The sequence below is a fragment of the Mobula birostris genome, chromosome 13, assembly GCF_030028105.1.
Source record: "Mobula birostris isolate sMobBir1 chromosome 13, sMobBir1.hap1, whole genome shotgun sequence".
NCBI lineage: Eukaryota > Metazoa > Chordata > Chondrichthyes > Myliobatiformes > Myliobatidae > Mobula > Mobula birostris.
Genome location: NC_092382.1, coordinates 110,909,637 through 110,933,244, shown reverse-complemented (window position 1 = coordinate 110,933,244; position 23,608 = coordinate 110,909,637). Strand labels below are relative to the sequence as shown.

At 49.7% G+C, this 23,608-nt stretch overlaps 2 protein-coding genes across 6 annotated transcripts in view; both read left to right on the top strand.

The window, feature by feature from the left end:
- The window catches only part of LOC140207346 (C-type lectin domain family 12 member A-like), a 35,433-nt gene extending 16,472 nt beyond the window's left edge, over positions 1-18,961 (top strand). For 4 of the 5 annotated variants that reach the window (XM_072275893.1, XM_072275891.1, XM_072275892.1 and 1 more), the window contains 7 exons: positions 2,316-2,387; positions 6,890-7,009; positions 10,595-10,711; positions 12,347-12,499; positions 17,127-17,269; positions 17,633-17,697; positions 18,013-18,961. In XM_072275893.1, coding sequence (XP_072131994.1) covers positions 2,316-2,387; positions 6,890-7,009; positions 10,595-10,711; positions 12,347-12,499; positions 17,127-17,269; positions 17,633-17,697; positions 18,013-18,202 — 860 coding nt within the window. In that variant the 3' untranslated portion in view covers positions 18,203-18,961. The remainder of the gene's footprint in view (positions 1-2,315; positions 2,388-6,889; positions 7,010-10,594; positions 10,712-12,346; positions 12,500-17,126; positions 17,270-17,632; positions 17,698-18,012) is intronic. The other variant, XM_072275895.1, reaches the window with a different exon arrangement.
- LOC140207344 (oxidized low-density lipoprotein receptor 1-like) overlaps positions 1-23,608 on the top strand; it is a 172,532-nt gene that overhangs the window by 38,758 nt on the left and 110,166 nt on the right. The gene's annotated exons all lie outside the window — the stretch shown is intronic.

The window sequence follows — 23,608 nt, the reverse complement described above, 5'->3', positions numbered from 1 at the left end:
CTTTTCTCTGTGTCAGACCACCTGGAGTGTGTGTTGGGATTGTGTGGAGGGAGCATCGATCTGTGTCTGATCCCGGGAGTGCGTGATGTAAAGGTGTTTAGTGGTTGATCTTGGGAGTGTGTGCTTGGATTGTGTAGAGGAAGCTTCACTCTATGTGAGATCCCGGGAATGTGTGATGGGACAGTGTGGAGGGATTTTCACTCTGTGTCTGATCCCGGGAGTGTGTGATGGGACGGTATGGTGGGAGGTTCACTTTGTGTCTTAAACCGGGACTGTGTGATGGGACGGTCTGGAGGGAGTGTATCTCGGTGTCTGACCCCCGGAGTGTGTGATGGTGCGGTGTGAAGGAGCTTCGTTCTGTGCCTAATCCCGGTAATATGTGATAAGACGGTGTGGAGGGAGCTTCACTCTGTGTCTGACCCCGAGAGTGTGTGATGGGACGGTATAGAGCGAGCTTCATTATGTACCTGAACACGGGAGTGAGTGATGGGACGGTGTGGAGAGTGGCTCATTATATATTGGACCAGGGGTATGTGTGAATACACGATGAGGATGTGTCTGACTCCGGGAGTGTGAGAAGGGATGGTATGTGCCAGATTCACACACTGAAGACCGTGGAGTGTGTGATTAGATGGAGTGGAGGGAGCTTCGCTCTGTGTCTGATCCCGTTAGTGTGTGATGGGACGGTATGGAGGGATATTCACTCTGTGTCTGACCCTGGCAGAATGTGATGGGACTGTGTGGAGGGAGACCCACTCTGTGCATGACCCCAGGAGTGTGTGATGGACAGTGTGGAGGGAGATTCACTCTGAGTCTGACCCCGGGAGTGTGTGATGGGACGGTGTGGAGGGAGACGCTCTCTGTGTCTGACCCCGGTAGTGTGTGATGGGACGGTGTGGAGGGAGATTCACTCTGTGTCTGGCCCCGGGAGTGTGTGATGGGACGGTGTGAAGGGAGATTCACTCTGTGTCTGACCCCGGGAGTGTGTGATGGGACGGTGTGGAGGGAGATTCACTCAGTGTCTGACCCCGGGAGTGTGTGATGGGACGGTGTGGAGGGAGATTCACTCTGTGTCAGACCCCGGGAGTGTGTGATGGGACGGTGTGGAGGGAGATTCACTATGTGTCTGACCCCGGGAGTGTGTGATGGGACGGTGTGGAGGGAGACTCACTCTGTTTCTGACCACGGGAGCGTGTGATGGGATGGTGTGGAGGGAGACGCACTCTGTGTCTGACCCCGGGAGTGTGTGATTTGACGGTGCGGAGGGATTTCACTCTGTGTCTGACCCCGGTAGTGTGTGATGGGACGGTGTGGAGGGAGATTCACTCTGTGTCTGGCCCCGGGAGTGTGTGATGGGACGGTGTGAAGGGAGATTCACTCTGTGTCTGACCCCGGGAGTGTGTGATGGGACGGTGTGGAGGGAGATTCACTCAGTGTCTGACCCCGGGAGTGTGTGATGGGACGGTGTGGAGGGAGATTCACTCTGTGTCAGACCCCGGGAGTGTGTGATGGGACGGTGTGGAGGGAGATTCACTATGTGTCTGACCCCGGGAGTGTGTGATGGGACGGTGTGGAGGGAGACTCACTCTGTTTCTGACCACGGGAGCGTGTGATGGGATGGTGTGGAGGGAGACGCACTCTGTGTCTGACTCCGGGAGTGTGTGATTTGACGGTGCGGAGGGATTTCACTCTGTGTCTGACCCCGGGAGTGTGTGATGGGACGGTGTGGAGGGAGACTCACTCTGTTTCTGACCACGGGAGCGTGTGATGGGATGGTGTGGAGGGAGACGCACTCTGTGTCTGACCCCGGGAGTGTGTGAAGGGACGGTGTGGAGGGAGATTAACTCTGTGTCTGACCCCGGGAGTGTGTGATGGGACGGTGTGGAAGGAGCTTCACTCTGTGTCTGACCCCGGGAGTGTGTGATGGGACGGTGTGGAGGGAGATTCACTCTGTGTCTGACCCCGGGAGTGTGTGATGGGATGGTGTGGAGGGAGATTCACTCTGTGTCTGACCCCGGGAGTGTGTGACGGGACGGTGTGGAAGGAGACGCACTCTGTTTCTGACCACGGGAGTATGTGATGGGATGATGTGGAGGGAGATTCACTCTGTGTCTGACCCCGGGAGCGTGTGATGGGATGGTGCGGAGGGAGATACACTCTGTGTCTGACCCCGGGAGCGTGTGATGGGATGGTGCGGAGGGAGATTCACTCTGTGTCTGACCCCGGGAGTGTGTGATGGGACGGTGTGGAGGGATTTCACTCTGTGTTTGACCCCGGGAGTGTGTGTTTGTCAGACCCTCACTGTTCTGTTGCAGCTGAACCTGATGTATCGTACGCTGAAATTAATTTCAAGACCGTGTCTGAGCCCCGGATCCGGACAGATCGAGGTGAGTTTCACGTTTGTTGGTTGTTCCTGTTTGGCTGATGTTTCCACTCTGTCGAGACATCTCAGGGTAAGCGCACAGTTAACCCTTGTGATTCCGTGTTTGGGATTCACATGGAGGGAACGAGTCAGAGATTTGACGAGGAGAGAACGGTCTTTCATGGTGTGCGGTGTGTTGCGCCGTGGGGTGGGGGCGGAATAAAGGGAGCGTCCGGGGATGGGGTGAGTAGCGTGTGCTTTGGGACCGATTGGCGGGTACAGATGGCTTAGCATGAGCCGTGTGGAGGCACGGGCAATGAGGAGGTAGCGCTGTGGGGCGGGGGTGGTGGAGATGCGTTAACACCGTGTCGGGTTGACGAGGAGGAACACTTGGGAGAGACGGTGAGGAGGGTGCGCGGTATATATCCTTAACCACTCTCTCCCTTTTCTAACCCCACTCGCTTTTCCCTCTTTCCCGTTCTCTAACCACCCTCCCCTTCTCTTACCCCGTCTCCTCTCACCCTCTCTCCCATCACTCTCTAACTGTTTCCCCGACTGTCTCCCACCGACCCGTTCTCTTCGCCCTTTCTCATTGCCCCCTCTCTCTCCCGTCTTTCCTTTATCACAGTCACCGTCTCTACCACTCTCGGACTCTCGGTCTCCCCCTCGCACTCGTTCCCTCTCTCTCTGCTCACTCTCACCATCCCCCCCCGCCCTATCGTCGCCCACTCCCCTCACTGTTCTCCCATCCGTTCTTTCCACCTCTCCCTGCCCCTAAGTTTGCCGCTCATCTCCTGTTCCTCCTGTATATCCACCCCTCTCTCCCGCTCTCCGCCGCTCTTCCCCCTCGCTCTTTCCCCTCTCTCTGAATTTCTCTTGTTCTCTCTTCCCCATCCCTCTCCCACTCTTCTACCCACACTCCCTCACCCTTCTCTTTCCACTCTCTTTCATCTCTCAGACCTCTCACTCCGCTCTCCCCCGACACAGTCTTCCCCCTATCCCTCTCTCCCACTGTCTCCCTTTTCTCTCTCCGTTCTCTCTCCCCATTCTTTCTCTCGCATTTCCCTGCCCAATTCCCACATCGCGCTCTCCCCTCTCTGTCCATCGTTCTCCACTTCTCTCTGTCTCCCTCTCTCTGAGCATCGCTCTCCCTTTCTGCCTCCTGGTGTCTCTCCTCTCTCTGCCCCTTCTCCCTCACCCTCTCTCTCGCTGTCTCAGCCCTTTTCTCCTTCTTACTTATTCCACTCTCTATTCCCTCACCTCCTCTCACCCCCGTCTCTCCCCGACGCCCTCCCTATTCCCTACCGCTCTCACTCTCTTCTTTATTAGACCAGAAGACAAAGGAGCAGAAACCGGCCATTCGGCCCATTAGACTGTTCCGCCATTTTCTCATGAGCTGATCCATTCTCCCATTTAGTCCCACTCCCCTCGCCTTCTTACCGTAACCTTTGGTGCCCTGGCTACTCAGATACCTATGAATCTCTGCCTTAAATACACCCAATGACTTGGACTCCACTGCCGCCCATGGCAACAAATTCCACAGATTCAGCACCCTCTGGCTAAAAAAAAATCTTCGCATCTCTGTCCTGAATGGTCGCCCCTCAATCCTTAAGTCATGTCCCGTCGTACTAGACTCCCCCACCATGTGCAACAATTTTGCCACATCCACTCTGTCCGTGGTTTCAATTTTTAAATGTTTATATGAGGTCCCCCTTCATTCTTCTGAACTCCAAGGAATACAGTCCAAGAGCGGACAAACGCTCCTCATATCTTAACCTTCTCATTCCCGGAAACATTCTAGTGAATTTTATCTGTATCCTTTCCAACGTCAGCGCATCCTTTCTTAAATAAGGAGCCCGAAACTGCCCACAGTACTCCAAGTGAAGTCTGACCAGTGTCTTATAGAGCCTCAACATCACATCCTTGCTCCTATACTCTATTCCTCTAGAAATGAATGCCAACATTGCGTTCCCCTTCTTCACCACCTTTAAGCTTTTAAAAACTTCCCAATCCTCTGTCTTCCCACTATGTTTTGCTTCCTTGTATGCCTTCTCCTTTGCTTTAACTTTAGCTTTGACTTCTCTTGTCAGCCACGGTTGCATTTTTTTTTTCCATTCGAAAATTTTGTCTTCACTTCTCGCATAAACTCCACCCACTGCTGCTCTGCCGTCCTTCCCTCAAGTGTCACTTTCCAGTTTACTTTGGCCAGTTCCGCTCGCATGCCACTGTAATTTCCTTTACTCCACTGAAATACCGACACATCAGATTTCGGCTTCTCTTTCTCAAATCTCACAGTGAACTCAATCCTGTTATCATCACTGCCTCTTTAGGGTTCCTTCACCTCAATCTCTCTAATCACTTCCGGTTCATTACACACTACCCAGTCTGGTACAGCCGATCCCCTAGTGGGCTCAACAACAAGCTGTTCTAAAAAGCCATCTCACAGACATTCTACAAACTTTCTCTCTCGAGATCCAGTGAGGACCTGATTTTCCGAATCCACTCGCGTGTTAGAATGCCCCATAATTATCATTATACTTCCCTTCTGAAAAGCTATTTCCTGTTGTAATTTGTAGTCCACATCATTGCAGCTGTTTGGAGGCCCGTATATAACTGGAATGAGGAGCCTTTTTATCCCTGCAATTTCTTAGCTCAACCCATAAAGGTTCTGCACCATCCGATCCTATGTCACCTCTTTCTAATGATTTAATATCATTTCTTACCAATAAAGCCACGCCACCCATCTGCCTACCTTCCTATCCTTCCGATACACCGTCTATCCTTGGATGTTCAGCTCCCAGAGACATGCATCCTTTAGCCAGGTCTCAGTGATGGCCACAGTATCATACCTGCCAATCTGTAGCTGTACGACAAGATCATCCACCTTATTCCTTATGCTGCGTGCGTTTAAGTATAACACCTTATGACCAATATTTGGTACTTTTTGCTTTGATTGCACGCAACTTTATTGCACGGCCGTCATCCCAATGGCGGGAAATTAGTCCCATCACCTGCCTGTCCTTCCTGACATCTTTACTGTTCTCTATCTTAGATCTATTTCGGTTTATCTCTCCTCCGCTCGATCATTCCGGTTCCGGTCCCCCTGCCAAATTAGTTTAAACCCTCCCTAACAGCTCTATTGAACCTTCCCGCCTGGACACTGGTCCACTTCGGGATCACGTGTAACCCGTCCTTTTTGAACAGGTCATACTTCCCTCAAAAGAGATCCCGATGATCCAATATCTGAAGCTCTGCCCCTTGCACCAATCTATCAGCCACGCATTCATTTGACTGATCCTACTATTCTTGTTCTCGCTAGCACGTGGCACAGGTAGAAATACCGAGATTACTACCCTGGAGGTCCTGCTTCTCAGCTTCCTCCCTAACTCCCGGAAATCACTCTTCAGGACCTCCTCCTTTGTCCTATCTATGTCATTGGTACCAACATGTACCAAGACAACTGGCTGCTCACCCTCCCCCTTCAGAATATTCTGGACCCGATCCGAGACATCCCGTACCCTGGCACCTGGGAGGCAACACACCATGTGGGGATCTCTATCGGGCTCACAGTATCTCCTGTCTGTTCTCCTGACTAAGGAATCCCCTTTGACTACCGCGTTCATCTTTCCCCTCCCTCCCCCCTGCACAACAGCGCCAGACTCAGTGCCAGAGACCCGGTCACTGTGGCTGTTCCCTGTCAGGTCATCCCCCTCAACAGCATCCAAAAAAAAAATACCTGTTGCTGAAGTGGGAAGCCACAGGGGTGCTCTTCACTATCCGGGCATTTTCCTTCCCTCTCCTGACAGTCACCCAGTTTTCTGACCCCTGTAGCCTAGGGATGACTACCTCCCTATTGCTCCTGTTTATGACCTCTTCACTTTCCCTGATAAGCAGTAGGTCATCAAGCTGCAGCTCCAGATCCCTAACACGGTCTCTGAGGAGCTGCATCTCGGTGCACCTGGCGCAGATGTGACCATCAGGGAGGCTGGAGGTCTTCCAGGATTCCCACATCTGACACCCTGAGCAAAACACTAACCATGCAGGCATGCTACCTAATTCTACAGGAATGAAACAGGAAAAATAAGTCTACTCACCCACTTACCTCGCCAAACACACGAACTTTTTAAACCGTTAGCTGTGTGAGCCCTGCTGTCCCTAGGTCTGTCTGGGCCGATTCGCCAAGGGGGAAAAAAAAAAAAGTTGGCGCTCGCTGTAACCTGTTCCCGTTACCGCCTAAGCCCATTGAGCCAAAGCGCTACACTCTGCTACCTCTGACTCCGCTGCCCGCCCCTACTTCTGCCCACGGTATAGGGTGGTCTTTTGTTTTTTTTTTTTAACTATCCGCGTGTCCGGACCATGTCACACGCCTGAGCAGTATCGTCCTTCTTGCACACGAAGAAGTTTTTTTTTTTTAATATCATCTTTCAGAACTCAGCTCTCACGCCCTTCGTCTTGTCCCGATCGAAAAGACAATCGTTAGAAGTACCCTTCCTTTTTAAACTCTGACTGTCCGACTCTCTTTCCCAGACGGTCTGATCTGCACCTACTCAGAGCTGTACTTTCGGAAAGAGGAACCTCGCATCGATGAGGACGAAGATCCCCCCATTGCCTCGGGACCCGGCGGGCTGCCAACCACTGCACAAACAGGTCAGAGTTCGCAGAAATAACGTCATTTTGGGGGTGGGGGGTCACTTGGTCACTCACGTAACCAAGGTTCTAATGCATCTGCTTTGACCACTTTCTCTGTCAGCTCATTCCACAGACTGGTCACCACCTGGATAACAAAAGTTTCTTACTCGGCTTCCCAATTAAATCCCTTTCCCCTGTCACGTTAGACCTGTGCGCTCTGGTCCTCGATTCTCCAGGTCTAGGGAAAATAACAGTACGCATTCACCGCTCGTGATTTTACACGTCCCTGTAAGGTCACCCTTACGCTCCAAGAATTAAGGACCCAACCTGCACGCCCTCACTCCACCGAGTCCAACATTTCCGTAAGCCTTCCAGCTCTGTGGCCTTTCCGATATCCGGGTGACCATCACTGAACAAGTGCTGCGTCATCGTAAGTGTAGCGTGACCTCCCGACTCCCAGAATAGTGTACCATCTGAGACCTTATTAAAGTCTAGGTACATTACCTCTACTATCCGTGCCTGATCCGTCCTTCCCGATCAAATTCGACCGACAACTGTCCCTGAGCCTCAGGCTATCCAGTATCTCTCTCTCTCCTCTATTTTCCACCCCTATCTATCCCCTCCCCCCCTCTCTCACCAGTCCGTTCTTTCTCCAGCTCTCCATAGAAACATAGACACATAGCAAGCATACAGTATAATATAGGCCCTTCGGCCCACAAAGCTGTGTCGAACATCTCCCTACCTTAGAACTACCTCATCTATATCCTTAGCCCACAATTTTTCTAAGCTCCGTGTTGGCATCGAGGAGTCTCTTGAAATAACCTATCGTTTCCGCCTGCAGCACCGCCGCAGGCAGCCCATTCCACGAATTCACCACTCTCTGCGTAAAAAAAAAATCTTACACCTGACAGCTCATCTACCCGACTTCCAACCACCTTTAAACTATGCCCTCCCGTGCTAGCTAATTCATGAAGAAAAGCCTATAACTATCCAGACGATCAATGCTTCTCATCACCTTGTACACCTCTATTAAGTCAACTGTCATCCTCCGTCGCTTCAAGGAGAAAAGGCCGAGTTCACACAACCTATTCTGATTAGGCATGCTCTCCATTCCAATCAACATCCTTATAATTCTCTCTCCCTCTCTCCCCTCCTCTATCACCCTGTCCCTCTCTCAAAACCTTTCCTCTATTGTCTTCCACTTCCCTTGTCTTCGCCCTCTCCGCACACTGTCATCTCTTCACGACCCCCACCCGTTCTTCCCACCTCTCTTTGTCCCCACGTTTTCCGCTGATCTCCACTCCACGTTTTCCCCTCCTCCCTATCCACCTCTATCTCCTTCTGCCCGACACTCTCTCCTCAGGCCCTTTACCCTCAGTAAAATTCTCCTCTCTCTTCCCCATCCCTCTCCCACTGTTCTCCGCACACTCTCCTTTCTCAATCACCCTCTCTTTCGCTCTAACTCGCACCTTTCACTCCCGTCTCACTGTTCCCGTCTTTCTGCAATCTCCCACAGCACACTCCCCCCACCTCTGTTTCTCACTCTCTCTCCCTTTGCTCACCTCGTTCTCATTTCCGCACTGCTCTCGCATTTTCCCGCCCATTGCCCTATCGCTCTGTCCCCGTCCCTGTCCATCGCTTTCACCGTCTCTTCTCTCTCTACTCTCTCTCCTCACTCTCCCAAACCTTCTGCCTCGCCGTCTCTCGGGCACTTTCTCCCCCTCGCTTACACTTCTCTCTCTTCTGTTGTCTCTTCACACTCTCCACGACTCTCTCTCTCTAATTCTCTACGGCTGTCTCATTCTCTCCCAAATCTGCCTTTCCAACTGTCTCTCCCAGCCGGTTTCACCTGCACCTACTCAGAGCTGACATTCCAGAAAGACGAACCCCTCATCGATGAGGATGCGGATCCTCGCATTGCCTCCGGAACCGGAGTGATGTCAAATACTTCACAACCATGTCAGGGTTCACCGTAGCGACGCCATTCTGGAAGCGTCACGTGTCATTCGCCCAAGATTTTCAAATTTCTAATTCATCTGCCTCCACCACTTCTCTCGGAGCTCATTCCACCTCCTGTCTGTAATGTAATACAAAAAAAAAAAAACCTGGGTGGAATTGCGGATGGGTGCCTTATTGAGTTGCACATGATGCGAAGATGGGTGGTCCAGTGGAAAATGTTGAAAATTGGCAACAAAAAAAAAAGCTCTGCGACGCAGGGGTCTGTGTTGGGGCCGCTTATTTTTTACATTGTACATCAATGATTTGGATTATGGAATAGATGGCTTTGTGGCTAAGTTTGCTGGCGATAGGAAGATAGGTGGACAGGCCGGTAGTGGTGAGGAAACGGAGAGTTTGCAGAGAGACTTGGATAGATTGGACGAATGGGCAGAGAAGTGGCAAATGAAGTACAATGTTGGAAAGTGTATGGCTATGCACTTTGGCAGAAGTAATAAATGGACAGACTATTATTTAAATGGGGAAAGAATTCAAAGTTCTGAGATGCAACGGGACTTGGGAGCCCTTGTGCAGGATTCCCTTAACGTTAACCTCCAGGTTGAGTCAGTAGTGAAGAAGGCGAATGCAATGTTGGCATTCATTTCTAGAGGAATAGAGTATAGGAGCAGGGATGTGATGTTGAAGGTCTATAAGGCGCTGGTGAGACCTCACTTGGAGTACTGTGGGCATTTTTGGTCTCCTTATTTAAGAAAGGATGTGCTCACTTTGGAGAGGGTACAGAGAAGATTCACTAGAATGATTCCGGGAATGAGAGGGTTAACATATGAGGAACGTATTCCTTGGAGTTTCGAAGAATGAGGGGAGACCTCAGAGAAACATTTGGAATGTTGAAAGGCATGGACAGAGTGGATGTGGCAAAGTTGTTTCCCATGATGGGGCGGGGGGGGCTCTTGTACGAGAGGGCATGACTTAAGAATTGAAGTGCGCCCATTCAGCACAGTAATGCGAAGAAATCTTTTTAGTCAGAGGGTGGTGAATCTATGGAATTTGTTGCCACGGGTAGCAGTGGAGGCCAAGTCATTGGATGTATTTAAGGCACAGATTGATAGGTATCTGAGTAGCCAGGGCATCAAAGGTTATGGTGAGAAGGCGGGGGATTTGGACTAAATAGGAGAATGGATCAGCTCATGATAAAATGGCGGAGTGGACTCGATGGGCCGAATGGCCTACATCTTGTCTTTGTCTTATGGTCTTATGGTCTTATGAATATCATGGAAACTTTCCGAATGTTAAGAGGCGTGAACAGATTAGATATGGCAGAGTTGGTTCCCGTGTTTTGGGAGGGCCCGACTACAAGAAGGAAGATCGTCCATGTGGAACAACGATGCGGAGAAATTCCTTTAGTTAGAGGGTGGTGAATCTGTGGACTTTGTTGTGGAGGCCAACTTACTGGTGCATTTAAGGCAGAGATAGATAGGTTCTTCTTTTGCCAGGATATCAAAGGGTATTGGGAGCATGAAGGAGAGTGGGAATGGCTGGATGAGTTGGTTCAGCCCATGATTGAATAGCGGGGCAGACCCGAATGACCGAATGGCCAACTTCTGCTACTGTATATGATGGTGTTATGGTCTTGTGGTCTCTCCACAGATGCGCATGGACAGGAGTCGAAACTGAAGATAGGAAATAGATCCAAACGTCAGATCTGCATCCTCCGCCTAGTTACGTCCGCCCTCATCGTGACAGTGATCGGACTCTCGATCCATGGTGAGTGGAACGGTCTCCGGGTGGAGTCAGACCATAAATAAAGAGAGCGGAACACACTGTTATCGTGAAACCGCACCGTGACACCGACACGCTCCTTACCGTAACACCGATTAAAACCTATCACCATAACACGGAGACTTCCCTAACCGTGATAAAGACACGGCCTTCGCCGTACACAATCAAGACTCATCTTGACACCGACACGTCATTCCCCACAACATGAACAATGCTGTCACCGTAGAACAGTCACGACCATCCACGAGACACAGATACACTGCTAACCGTGACACGGGTAGTGTAGAGGATTGTCAAAGATTGCAGAGAGACATTGATAGGATGCAGAAGTTGGCTGAGAAGTGGCAGATGGAGTTCAACCTGGAGAAGTGTGAGGTGGTACACTTTGGAAGGACAAACTCCAAGGCAGAGTACAAAGTAAATGGCAGGATACTTGGTAGTGTGGAGGAGCAGAGGGATCTGGGGGTACATGTCCACACATCCCTGAAAGTTGCCTCACAGGGGGATAGGGTAGTTAAGAAAGCTTATGGGGTGTTAGCTTCCATAAGTCGAGGGATAGAGTTTAAGAGTCGTGATGTAACGAAGCTGCTCTATAAAACTCTGGTTGGGCCACACTTGGAGTACTGTGTCCAGTTCTGGTCGCCTCACTGTAGGAAGGAAGTGGGTGCATTGGAAAGGGTACAGAGGAAATTTACCAGGATGCTGCCTGGTTTAGAGAGCATGCATTATGATCAGAGATTAAGGGAGCTAGGGCTTTACTATTTGGAGAGAAGGACGATGAGAGGAGACATGATAGAGGTGTACAAGATAATAAGAGGAATAAATAGAGTGGATAGCCAGCGCCTCTTCCCCAGGGTACCACTGCTCAATACATGGCTTTAAGGTAATGGGTGGGAAGTTCAAGGGGGATATTAGAGGAAGGTTTTTTACTCAGAGAGTGGTTGGTGCGTGGAATGCACTGCCTGAGTCAATGGTGGAGGCAGATACACTAGTGAAGATTAAGAGACTACTAGATAGGTATATGGAGGAATCTAAAGTCGGGGCTTATGTGGGAGGCAGGGTTTGAGGGTCGGCACAGCATTGTGGGCTGAAGGGCCTGTACTGTGTTGTACTATTCTATGTTCTATGTTATACCAAAACACGTCAGCGTGACACTGTCTCACCCAATGTGGCAATGACATGCCTCTCACCGTGTCACAGACACACCCCTCTCTGTGCCACCAGCACACCCCACACGATGACACAGATAATCCACTCACCATGACACCACCATTTCCCTTACTCTGACATTTCCCTCGCCGTGACATCGGGATACACTTCATTGTGACACAGCACAACTCTCGCCGCGGCACAGAAACACCTATCACAGTGACACCGACACGACCCTCACAGCAACTCGAACAGGCCCCGCACGATACTGACGCAGACACCCATTGTGACAACAACAAAGCCTGCACCGGGTCATTGATATACCCCGCAGCGTGTCAGGACAAGCCGACGCCTCTCACTATGACACCCTTCACCGTGACACTGACACAACACTCTGTGTGACCCGCTCGTACGGTGATGCTGACTCAACTGTCACTGTAATCGCTCACCATCCTTTACCATCTCTCTCAGTGTCACAGATTGCCAAGTCTAAGTTCACCCTCGACCGAAACTACCGTGCGTTAAACTCAACCCTTCAATCCAAGATCAACGAGATCGAAACGAAGTTCAGATCTGTCAACAAAACCAAGTCTCAAATCTGTGAACTTCTGTCCAGCAGAAGAGGTGAGGCATTATCCCCCTCTTTAACCCGTTCCGCATCACAGGGCAGGCATATGAGAGGAAACGTCACACTGTGCTTGACATCGGGAATGTGTGAAGAGATGGTATGGAGGGAGATTCCCTCTGTGTTGGACCGGTGAGTCTGAGATGGTGTTGCGTGGAGGAAGTTTCACCTTATCCCTGAACCCACTAGTGTGCGACGGGATGTTGTGGTGGTGGATTCACTCCGTGTCTAACCACGGGATCGGAAGTCATAACATTACAGCTTCACCCTATTTCTGACTCCGGGAATCTCTGATGTGACAGTATGGATCCCGCTTCACTCCGTGTCTGACAGGCGTTTGTGTGACTGAGCAGGGGCCAGAGAGCTTCCCCCCATGCTTGACTCCTGAATAGTGGTATGGCACCGTGGAGAGAGAGTTTCAGTCTGAAACCTGGAGTGTGTGACGGGACGGTGAGGCGGGGGGCTCACTCTGTGTCTGAATCCTGGAGTGAGTGATGGAACGTTGCAGCGGGGGCTTCACTCTGTGACTAAATCCGAGAGTGTGTGATGGGATCCTGCAGAGGCAGCTTCAGTCTGTGTCTGACTCCGGGCGTGTGTGATGGGACGGTGCAGAGGGAGCTTCACTTTGTGTCTGAATCCGGTAGTGTGTGATGGGACAGTGCGGATGGAGCTTCCCTCTGTGTCTTGACTCCGGGAGTAAGTGATGAGACTGTGCAGAGGGACGGCCATTTTATGTGAACAGGAGGAATTCTGCAGATGCTGGAAATTCACGCAACACACGTCACAGTTGCTGGTGAACGCAGCAGGCCAGGCAGCATCTCTAGGAAGAGGTACAGTCGACGTTTCGGGCGAGACCGTTCGTCAGGACTAACTGAAGGAAAAGCTAGTTAGAGATCAGAAAGTGGGAGGGCGAGGGGGACACCTTCCTTCCCTTTCTAAATCTTTCTGTCTCTATCTTTGGAAACTGATGTCTACTATAAGAGTACTGACTCTCACAGCTATCTGGACTATTCTTCTTCTCACCCTGTATCTTGCAAAAATTCCATCCCATTCTCGCAATTCCTCCGTCTCCACCGCATCTGCTCTCGGGATGAGGCTTTTCATTCCAGGACGAGGGAGATGTCTTCCTTTTTTAAAGAAAGGGGCTTCCCTTCCTCCATCATCAACTCTGTTCTCAAACGCATCTCTCCCATTTCACACACATCTGCTCTCACTCCATCTTCCCGCCACCCGACTAGGAATAGGATTCCCCTGGTCCTCACCTACCAGCCCACCAGTCTCCGGGTCCAACATATAATTCCCTGTAACTTCCGCCACCTCCAACGGGATCCCACCACTAAGCAGATCTCCGCCCCACCCCCGCCCCACTCCTGCTTTCCGCAGGGACGCTCCCTACACGACTCCCTTGTCCATTCGTCCCCCCATCCCTCCCCACTGATCTCCCTCCTGGCACTTATCCTTGTAAGCGTAACAAGTGCTACACATGCCCTTACACTTCCTCCCTTACCACCATTCAGGGCCCCAGACAGTCCTTCCAGATGAAGCGACACTTCACCTGTGAGTCGGCTGGGGTAATATACTGATTCCGGTGCTCCCGATGTGGCCTTCTATCTATCTGCTTTTTCTCCCTCCCCCTTTTCCTTCTCCCTGGGCTTCCTGTCCCATGATCCTCTCATATCCCTTTTGCTAATCACCTGTCCAGCTCTTGGCTCCATCCCACCCCCTCCTGTCTTCTCCCATCATTTTGGATCCCCCCTCCCCCTCCCACTTTCAAATCTCCTACTAGCTCTTCTTTCAGTTAGTCCTGACGAAGGGTCGCGGCCCGAAACGTAGACAGTACCTCTTCCTAGAGATGCTGCCTGGCCTGCTGCGTTCACCATCAACGTTGCTGCGTGTTGCTTGATTCTATGTGACAAGGATTGTGCGATTGGATGTTGTGGAGGAAGTCTGACCCCGTGAGTGTGCCATGGGAGGATGAGGCCGGAGCTTCGATTTATGTATGAACACAGTAGTGTGTGATGGGACTATTCAGAGAATGCTGCGCTCTGTGAGCCGCCAGGGAGTTTGTGATGGGACATAAGGGGGTAGATTTACACGTTGATAGTCTCGGGGGTGTGTGATGTGCGTTTGCTAGGGGAGTCATGTGTGTGTCTGACAGCGGGAACAGTGACGCGTGCCTAGATGGTGTTCCACTCCACTCCAGGTCTGACACATGCAGAGAGTGTGTGTGTGATAGTGTGTTGGAGAGAAAACCTCTGTCTGAAGCTGAATCCGTGTGTTTTCGATGGGACAGTGTGGAAGGAGCCTCACTCTGTATGTACACCCGGAGGATATGATGCGAACTGGAGACAAGAGCTTCATTCTTCCTCTGTTCCCAAGAATGAGTGACGGGACATTGTGGACAGAACCCCAATTTGTTTCTGACCCGTCAGAAAATGTGTGATTGGATGGCGTGCAGGGAGTTCTATTCTTTCACTGGACCGGGTGCTTGTGATGACGAAGTAGTTTCACTCTGTATCTGATTTCGGGAAGGTATGAATGGACTGTATGGAGGGAGCTTCACCCTGTGTCAGTTCCCGGGTGTGTGTGATGGGAAGGAGTGGAGGGAGACTCACTCTGTGTCTGAGCTCTGGTGTGAGTGATGGGTCCGTAGAGAGACAGATTTATGCTGCCGGTTCGAATGAGGATCAGCTGCTTCAATCAAGGAGCCAGGCAAAACACGGGGAAAAGGAAATCAACAGAAGCACGGCGTCAGCGGACCGGTGCGTGACACTTCTCTCATGTCGGGTGTGTATGATGGGGTGATGGAACTATGTGTTTGACGCTGTGTGCGTGTGATGGTAAGCTATGGCGATGGAGGGTGGGAGGTGAGTGCGTGGGGGTGGGGGTGGGTGTGTCTGCCAACGGGAATGGTGACGCTTGCCAGGATAGAATTCCGCTCTGTGTCTGGTACCGGGAGTGTGTGATAGGACGGTGCGGAGGGAGCTTCTTGTGTATCTGACCCCTGTGTTGTGTGAGGTGACGGGGAAGAAGGAGCATCAGACTGTGTCTGACCACGGTGAGATGGGGTTGAAAGTGTTTTATTTCATTTTACATCGGAGAAGTCCCTCCTGGATCGCTCCCAGAGAACCTGTCTGAAGAATCTTTCCGTCTTCAACAGCATTCGCTCCATCCTCGAAAACAACATCTCCGTCCTCAACTCCGATCTCTGAACCCTGAATGAAATACACACCGATCTCCATCATCAATTCAATCAGCTCTAAACGAACAACAGAACCATCACCAAAACCAATGCTCAGATTTGCCAAAATCTCACCAGGAGAAGAGGTGAGATGACATCGCCCGTTTCCCCTGCTCCATATCACAGGGGGTGAGAGAGGGGCAGGGAAGTAGGGGAGAGATTCACTCCATCTCTTACCCCGGGAGTGTGAGATAGAACAGTGTGGTGTGAGTTTCATTCTGTGTCTGATCCTGGGACGGTGTGATGGACAGTGTGTAGGAAGCTCCACTATGTATCTGACACTGGAAAGTGTGATGGGACCATGTGGTAGGAGCGACATCTACTGATTGACCCCGGGAGTGTGTGACGGGACGGAGTGGAAATAGTTTCCCTTTGTGTCTGACTTTGGAAAGTGTGATGGGACATTGTGGAAACAGTGACACCTACTGTCTAACCCCGGGAGTGCATGAGACTGCATGATGCTGCAAGACGGGTATAACTTCTTCGTGCGTCTGACGCTGACTGAGTGAAGAGCTCATGCAAAATGAGCTTCACTCTGCGTTTGACATCGAATCTCTGTGATAGCTCAGAAGAAGAGAGCTTCGCTCTCTGTCTGATCCCAGAAGTGTGTGATGAGCCGGTGTGGAGGGAGATTCACTTTGCGTGTCTGACCCTGGGAGTGTGTGATGGGACGGTGTGGAGAGAACTTCACTCTGTGTCTGGACCCAAGTGTGTGTGATGGGACGGTGTGAAAGGAGCTTCACTCTATGGCTGACGCCGGGAGTGTGTGATGGGACGATAGGGAGGGATCTTCATTCTGGGTCTGAACACGGCAGTGTGTTATGGGACGGTGTGGAGAAGATTCACTCTGTGTCTGACCCAGGGAGTGTATGATGGGACGGTGTGGAGGGAGATTCACCCTGTGTCTGACCCAGGGAGTGTATGATGGGACGGTGTGGAGGGAGCTTCACTCTGTGTCTCATCCCGGGAGTGTGTGATGGGACGGTGTGGAGGGAGCTTCACTCTGTGTCTGACCCAGGGAGTGTGTGATGGGACGGTGTGGAGGGAGATTCACTCTGTGTCTGACCCAGGGAGTGTATGATGGGACGGTGTAGAGGGAGCTTCACTGTGTGTCTGACCCAGGGAGTGTATGATGGGACGGTGTGGAGGGAGCTTCACTCTGTGTCTCATCCCGGTAGTGTGTGATGGGACGGTGTGGAGGGAGCTTCACTCTGTGTCTCATCCCGGTAGTGTGTGATGGGACGGTGTGGAGGGAGCTTCACTCTGTGTCTCATCCCGGGAGTTTGCATTTGAACGGTGTGGAGAGGGGTTGACTTTTTCTTATCCCAGTCAATGCAACGGGATCTATGGAGGGAGATTCACGGTTTCTTGTTCCTGAGTTGCAGATCAAACGTGTCTTCAGGACTGGAGCAAAAGTGAAGATCGGTGTTATTTTATATCCACGTTTATAAAATCTTATGCTGGTGCGAAAAAACATTGTTCAGAATTTGATGCAAGTCTGCTCGAAATAAATTCAAACGAGGAAAAGGTATGTCTTATCATGAGAAGAAATTTCAATAATCAAGATCTCCCGGGGTGAGACACACAGTTGTCCTCCCTGTACACCATCCCACCACACAGTCCTGGTGTGAGACACAGTGTGAAACTCCTTCCACATCGTCCCATCAGACATTCCCAGAGTCACACACCGTGAAGAACCCTTAACGCCGTTCCTTCGCACACCCCCTGGCTCACACACAGTTTGAAGCTCACTCCGCACGGTCACATCACATACTCCCGTGGTCCGACACAGATTGAAACTCCTTCCATATCGTCCCATCCCACACTCATGGGTTCAGGCATTGTGAGAGGCTCCTTTACTAACATTAATTAATTAAGTTTAATTTCGCAGAATGCTGTTTCCAAAGCTCTCGTCCTTGAATACGAAACATACTGGACTGGAAATTGCGAGGCCGGGTGAGATTCAGGTCGTTACTGGCCTGTGACTTGGGAAGTGGGCAGTGGGATTAGTTTGGTGACGCACCGGTGATGTGGGGAGTGAGCGATAGTAGATTGGATTCTGTTACATGGCTGTGGGGGAGAGCGTGGGGAAATGACAACAATTTGGGGAGTGATACGGGTCTGTGGGGAGAAACTGGGTCATGGGGATTAGTCTCGGGATAGATGCGGGGCTGTGTGGAAAGTGGGTCAGAGGATTAATTTTGTGGCGGTTTCGGGTGGTCTGCTTGAGCTGTTTTGACCCTGTTGAAATTGTTTAACCTCCTTTGACAGGGAAGAGGCTTCTCGTTTTATGTACAAGGATTACAATGGGACGCTCTTCTGTCGTAGCTGCGACTCGGAAGAATGGAGGGTCTATTGCAATCGTCAACACCGTTTCATCTGTGAGAAGAGTGCACATTCGTGCACGGATATTTCTGAAAAGATCCAGAATCTCTGTGAACAGTCCGTAGGGCCAACTTGAAACACATTGCAATCCGTTTTTTTTTTCTCCCCCGTCTCTCTTCCCCTCTCTTATCCACCTAATCCTCAAATTCCATCTTCCCCTAATCTGTCCGTCCCCAACCATTCTCCTCCACTACTCGCATCTCATTCCCCCAACACTCTCCTACATTCCTCTTTCCCCATCAATCTCCTTCTTTCTCGACATCTCTCCCACTCTTCTCCCCTCCCTGCACCGCTCTCCACCCCTCCTTCAGAGTTATCTCTCCCCCTCCTCTCCACCCACTCTCACCTCACTCCTGTGCACTCTGATTCACAGATACCCGACCCTGGGGTAAAGGACTGTGCGCGCTCACTCTATCTATGCCCCTCGGGGTTTTATCCACCTCTATAATGTCATGCGTGCTCTCCAAAGAATAATCTCCTCACGCCAGCCCAGTCTCCACAACTCAGCCACTCGAATCCTGGCAACATCCTCGTAAGTCTCCCTCTGCACTCTTTCCGGTTCATCTATCCTACACCAGGGCGACCAGAAGCAAACGCAGTACTCCAAGTGTGGCCTCACCAATGTCTTGTACAACTGCAATGTGACCTCCCGAATCCTATACTCAGTGACGAGCAGCGTGCCACATGTCCTGTCTGTCTGCAGCGCATATTTGTAACCGCAATCACGATCTGATCTATTGTCTGTGACTGATACCACCTGAGAGTTGATCATTTGCACAACTAGTTGTGCGGAAATATTCAAATTTAATGTAAGTTCCAAAAATTAATAAAAACAGCAAATAGCTGAATATCGAGGGTGATCATGGATTCAGGAAGCGTTTAGTAATCTGATGGTGGAAGGGAAGTAACTTGTTTTAAACCGTTTAGTGCGGGCCATCAGGCTCCTGTAGCTCCTCCCCGATAGTACTGATGATGACAGGGCATTTCCCGGGTGGTGAGGGTCCTCAGTAATGGATGCGGTTCCTCTTGAACATGTCCCCGATGGAGGGGAGGGTTGTGCCCGTGATGGAGCTGATTGATCTAGAAACGTCTTCAGCCTCTGGCGACCCTCTGCGTTGCAGCCTCCACACCAGGCGGCCATGTGACTGACCAGAATGCTCACCGCCGTACAACCTGAGACATTCGCGAGTTTTCAATGACAGACAACTACTGCTCAAACTCCTAACGTTTTAATCCCCTCTATAACGACAGAGATATGGACGCTGGTGAAGGTACCTGCAGAGTCAGACTCAGACTAGAAATAACCAGAGGACAATAAGGATATCCTAGAGGAATAGATCTCCTGCGATTGAGCACTGAGAGTTCAACAGAAGTCTTTTAACTACAGACATTGCACGAAGGAATGAGGGAGGCAATAATTGTCAGGCTGAGTCTCAAATGGAAAGTACTTAGCTCTCCATACTCCGGGGAAAGGGAGTCACGAACCTGGATGAACGTGCCCTTGTAGGTTAAATAACATGCTGTTCTAGAAAGCCATCACGGCTGCAGTCTATGATGTCCTTTCAGGACTGCCTCGAACAAATTGATTGTGCGAATTAAAGTCCCCCATGACATCTGCTGCTCCATTCTTACATGCCTCAGATGTTCCCCTGTTTCTTGTTTGTGACACTGTAATAATTCCGTGACCAAGTGACTACTCACACCAGTGAGTTTTCCCTTTACTATTCGTTATCTCTACCCAGATGGATTCAATATCCTGCCCCTTGGACCTTACACCGTCTCTCACAATCGCCCCGATCTCATCATTAATGAAGTGTGCTACCCGACCACCTTGACCTTCCTGCCTATCCTTCTGTATTACCTGATATACTTGGATATGTAATTTTCAATCCTCTTCACCCTGCAAACACGTCTCCATAATGGCGACTTAATCGCACCCTTTGTACTGATTTGTACCGCAACTTCACTGACGTTATTTGGAAAACTGCGGGCATTCAGATAAAGTTTTCTTACACTCAATGTGCTTTTAAAATCATGTCAACTTTCTCTCTTTATATTTAAATTTTATTCGCTTCACTTCACTCCACTATTACTTTTCTCCTTTATATCTTTCGATGGCTAAGGAGTTGGTGCAGGAGGGAGGGCTCCAAGTTTCCGTACAATTGGGCCTTGTTCCAGGGAAGGTGGGACCTTTTCAAACGGGACAGGGTGCACCTGAATTGGAGGGGGACTAATATCGTTGCGGAACAGTTTGCAAGTGTTGCTCCGGGGACTTTCAACTGGATTTACAGGGGGAGAGGAACCAGAGTGTTAGAGCAGATAGTCAGAGGGAGGATGATAAAGGTCATGCGAGAACTGCAAGTACAGTGCATTGTGTAAATCCAGATCTAATGTATGAAGAGGCTTTGAGGAAAGAGAAACAGAATAAAGGGTGGAAAGGTAGAAAGGTAGAAAGGCTAAAGTGCGTGTACTTCAATGCAAAAAGCATCAGGAACAAAGCTAATTCGCTGTGAGCTTGGATACATACATGGAAATATGATGTAGTGGCCATGACAGAGACCAGGCTGGCACCAAGGTAGAATGGATTCTCAATATTCCTGGATTTCAATGCTTTTAAAAAGATGGGGAGGAGGAGGGGTTGTATTACCGGTCATGGATACCATTACAGCTACAAAAAGGGTGGGTAATGTAGCAGGATCCGCTTTTGAGGCAGTATGGGTGGAAGTCAGGAACAGGAAGGGAGCAGTTACTCTATTGGAGGATTCTCTAGGCCCCCTGGTAGCAGCAGAGATACCGAGAAGCAGATTGGGAGGCAGATTTTCGAATTGTGCAAAAATGACAGCGTTGTTATCTTGGGTGACTTTAACTTCCCTAATATTGATTGACACCTGGTCAGTTCCAATGGCTTAGACCGGGCACAGCTTGTTAAGTGTGACCAGGACGGATTTATGTTACAGAATGTCGACAGGCCGACTAGAGGAAATGCCATTCTGGATCTCGTATTAGGTAAAGAACAGGGTGTGGTTACAGATCTCATTGGGTGAGCATCTGGGGGACAGTGACCACCGCTCCCTGGCCTTTAATATTATCTTGGAAAAGAATAGCATCAGAACGGACTGGAAAACATGTAATTGGGGAAGGGCAAATTAGTTGTCCATAAGACTAGAACTTGCGGATGTGAATTGGGATGATGTTTTTGCAGGGAATGGTACCATGGTACGATGTTTAGGAATACCTTGCAAAATGTTAGGGATAATTTTGTCCCGGTGAGGAAGATAAAGAATGGTAAGGTGAAGGAACCATGGGTGACAAGTGAGATGGAGAATCTAGTTAGGTGGAAGAAGGCAACATACTTGAGGTTTAGGAAGCAAGGCTCAGATGGTTCTATTGAGGAATAGAGGTTAGCAAGAAAGGAGCTTAATAAATGATTCTCCACCTCATTTCCAGCCTTCACGACTCCATTTCTTTTCATAACTGTACTCACGGGTGCCATCCTATCAAGCAAGTATTTCATTTTAATTTGAATATTCTGCAAACTTTCTGGGTAACGTCATAAACCTTATTAAATCTTTTCCAGAATTTTAGAACATAATCTAACACGTTGACACACACTTTTGTGTTAGACCATTGTCCCCTGCGCAAGGTCAAAAGTCTTTTGGGCCTACGGCCGAAAATGAAATCAAATGGATTGAACCCCGGGATACTTGAATTAATATTCTAACAGTAAATAAGAGTACGGGAGCCCCCTTATCCCAGTTTTCTTTTTACTCCAATTTTTCACACAATATGTTTTAATCATAGTCTTAAGCGTGGAGCTGTACTGTTCCAAGTCTCCCGCGGACTCTGTGTGATATGCAGATGACCCAGTGTGCTTAGCTCCCAGTTCTGCAAACATCCCCAGGAATGTTCTCGAAGTGAAGTTACTATGCTGCTCAAATTCAATTCCTTTGGACAGACCTACCAGTGTGAAAACCTTACAGAGTGCTTTTACCACAGTCTAGGCCTTCATGTTTCCGAGAGGCACGGCTTCAGGGAATCTAGACACAGCACACATAACAGTTAGCACTTGCTGATGGCCAGATGCAGTCGTTGACAATGGGCCAACACACTCCACCACGTCCCTAGAAAAAGGTTCAATAAATGTAGGTTTTAGGTATCGGTTTAAGTGTTGTTATTTGAATAACGTGACTATGGTTCCCCCGACCTGGCAGGTATAGAAAGTTCTGCAAAAACTCACAGCACACTTTCTTAAAGTAGGCCAGTAGAATTCCTACATAATCCTGTTTACTGTCTTTCTCACTCCAAAATGTCCACCTGAAGGCATACGATGGGCGAGCTTTAAAATTTCAGCCCTGTAAACCTTTGGAACTACTACCCGATGCACAATAGCCCAATCCTCACTTGCTGGTCCCCACTTCCTCATTAACGCCCCATCTTTGAGGCAATATTCCACTGAATCTCTCTGAACCTTCTGTTCTGTGAGAGCTGTCTCCTTTAAAACTACCATTTGAAAATCTTTATTCTGTTCCTCCATAAATTCCTTCCTCGATTAGGACAAGCCTTTCTCATCAGCCTTACTCTCATCAGCTTTACTACCCTCTAAGTCCCGCTGGAATGCGGAAGGTAGAAAAGTCTGTGACACATCATCGTACTTTACACCCCTGGTGTTGCTATCATGGGCCTCAGCAGACTTTCTAAACATGCTTTGAGTTACCACACGGGCAGGGTAAACATCAGTCCCTCTGTCTGGATCATTAGCAGCAGCTTGATCATTAGTTGAACTGTTAAATCAACCTTGTCTTGGAGAGCTGTCAACTTCCCCCCACTCTTTACTAAACTTTGCACGATCACCAGACTTATAACTACCATGTTTATGTTATGGAAGAGAGCAAATAATCCATCTATCTTATTCCTACGACTTTTCTTCATACCTGTCTCCATAGCAACATCTACCGATTGTTCCTCCTCGTCACAAAAACACTTCAAAATGTGTCTTTCCACACCCCAAACTTGAACAACATCATAACCTTGAAGGTGTTTACCTCCAAAGGTCGAAACAAAATTCAACAGAGTGGCACATACTTCCTCAGCAGGCCTTTGTCCTGCAAGCAGGGTCAAAGTTCGCAAAACCAATCCAAACCTCAGGAGTGGTTCATTTAAAAGTCCAGGAACAAAACTTTTACCAATATTTTCAGTAACATTGACTTCACCAATTTTTATCTCATTACTATGTTTTGTCATTACTATGTCAATTGTCCTCCCTCCTCACCACCCCAGCATATACATCAGAGACAGGAGAGGTCCCAGTGTATTACCATGGAAACAGATCACGTCACTGGAGTAGAGCAGGGGAAAACAGTCACAGAATGCGGAGTGAAGTGTCACAGTTACAGAGAAAGTGCAGTTCATGCAGTTAATAAGGCGCAAGGGCGACGGCTCGGTAAACGTTGTGGTGAAGAGTACATCTTATCGGAATAGTGGA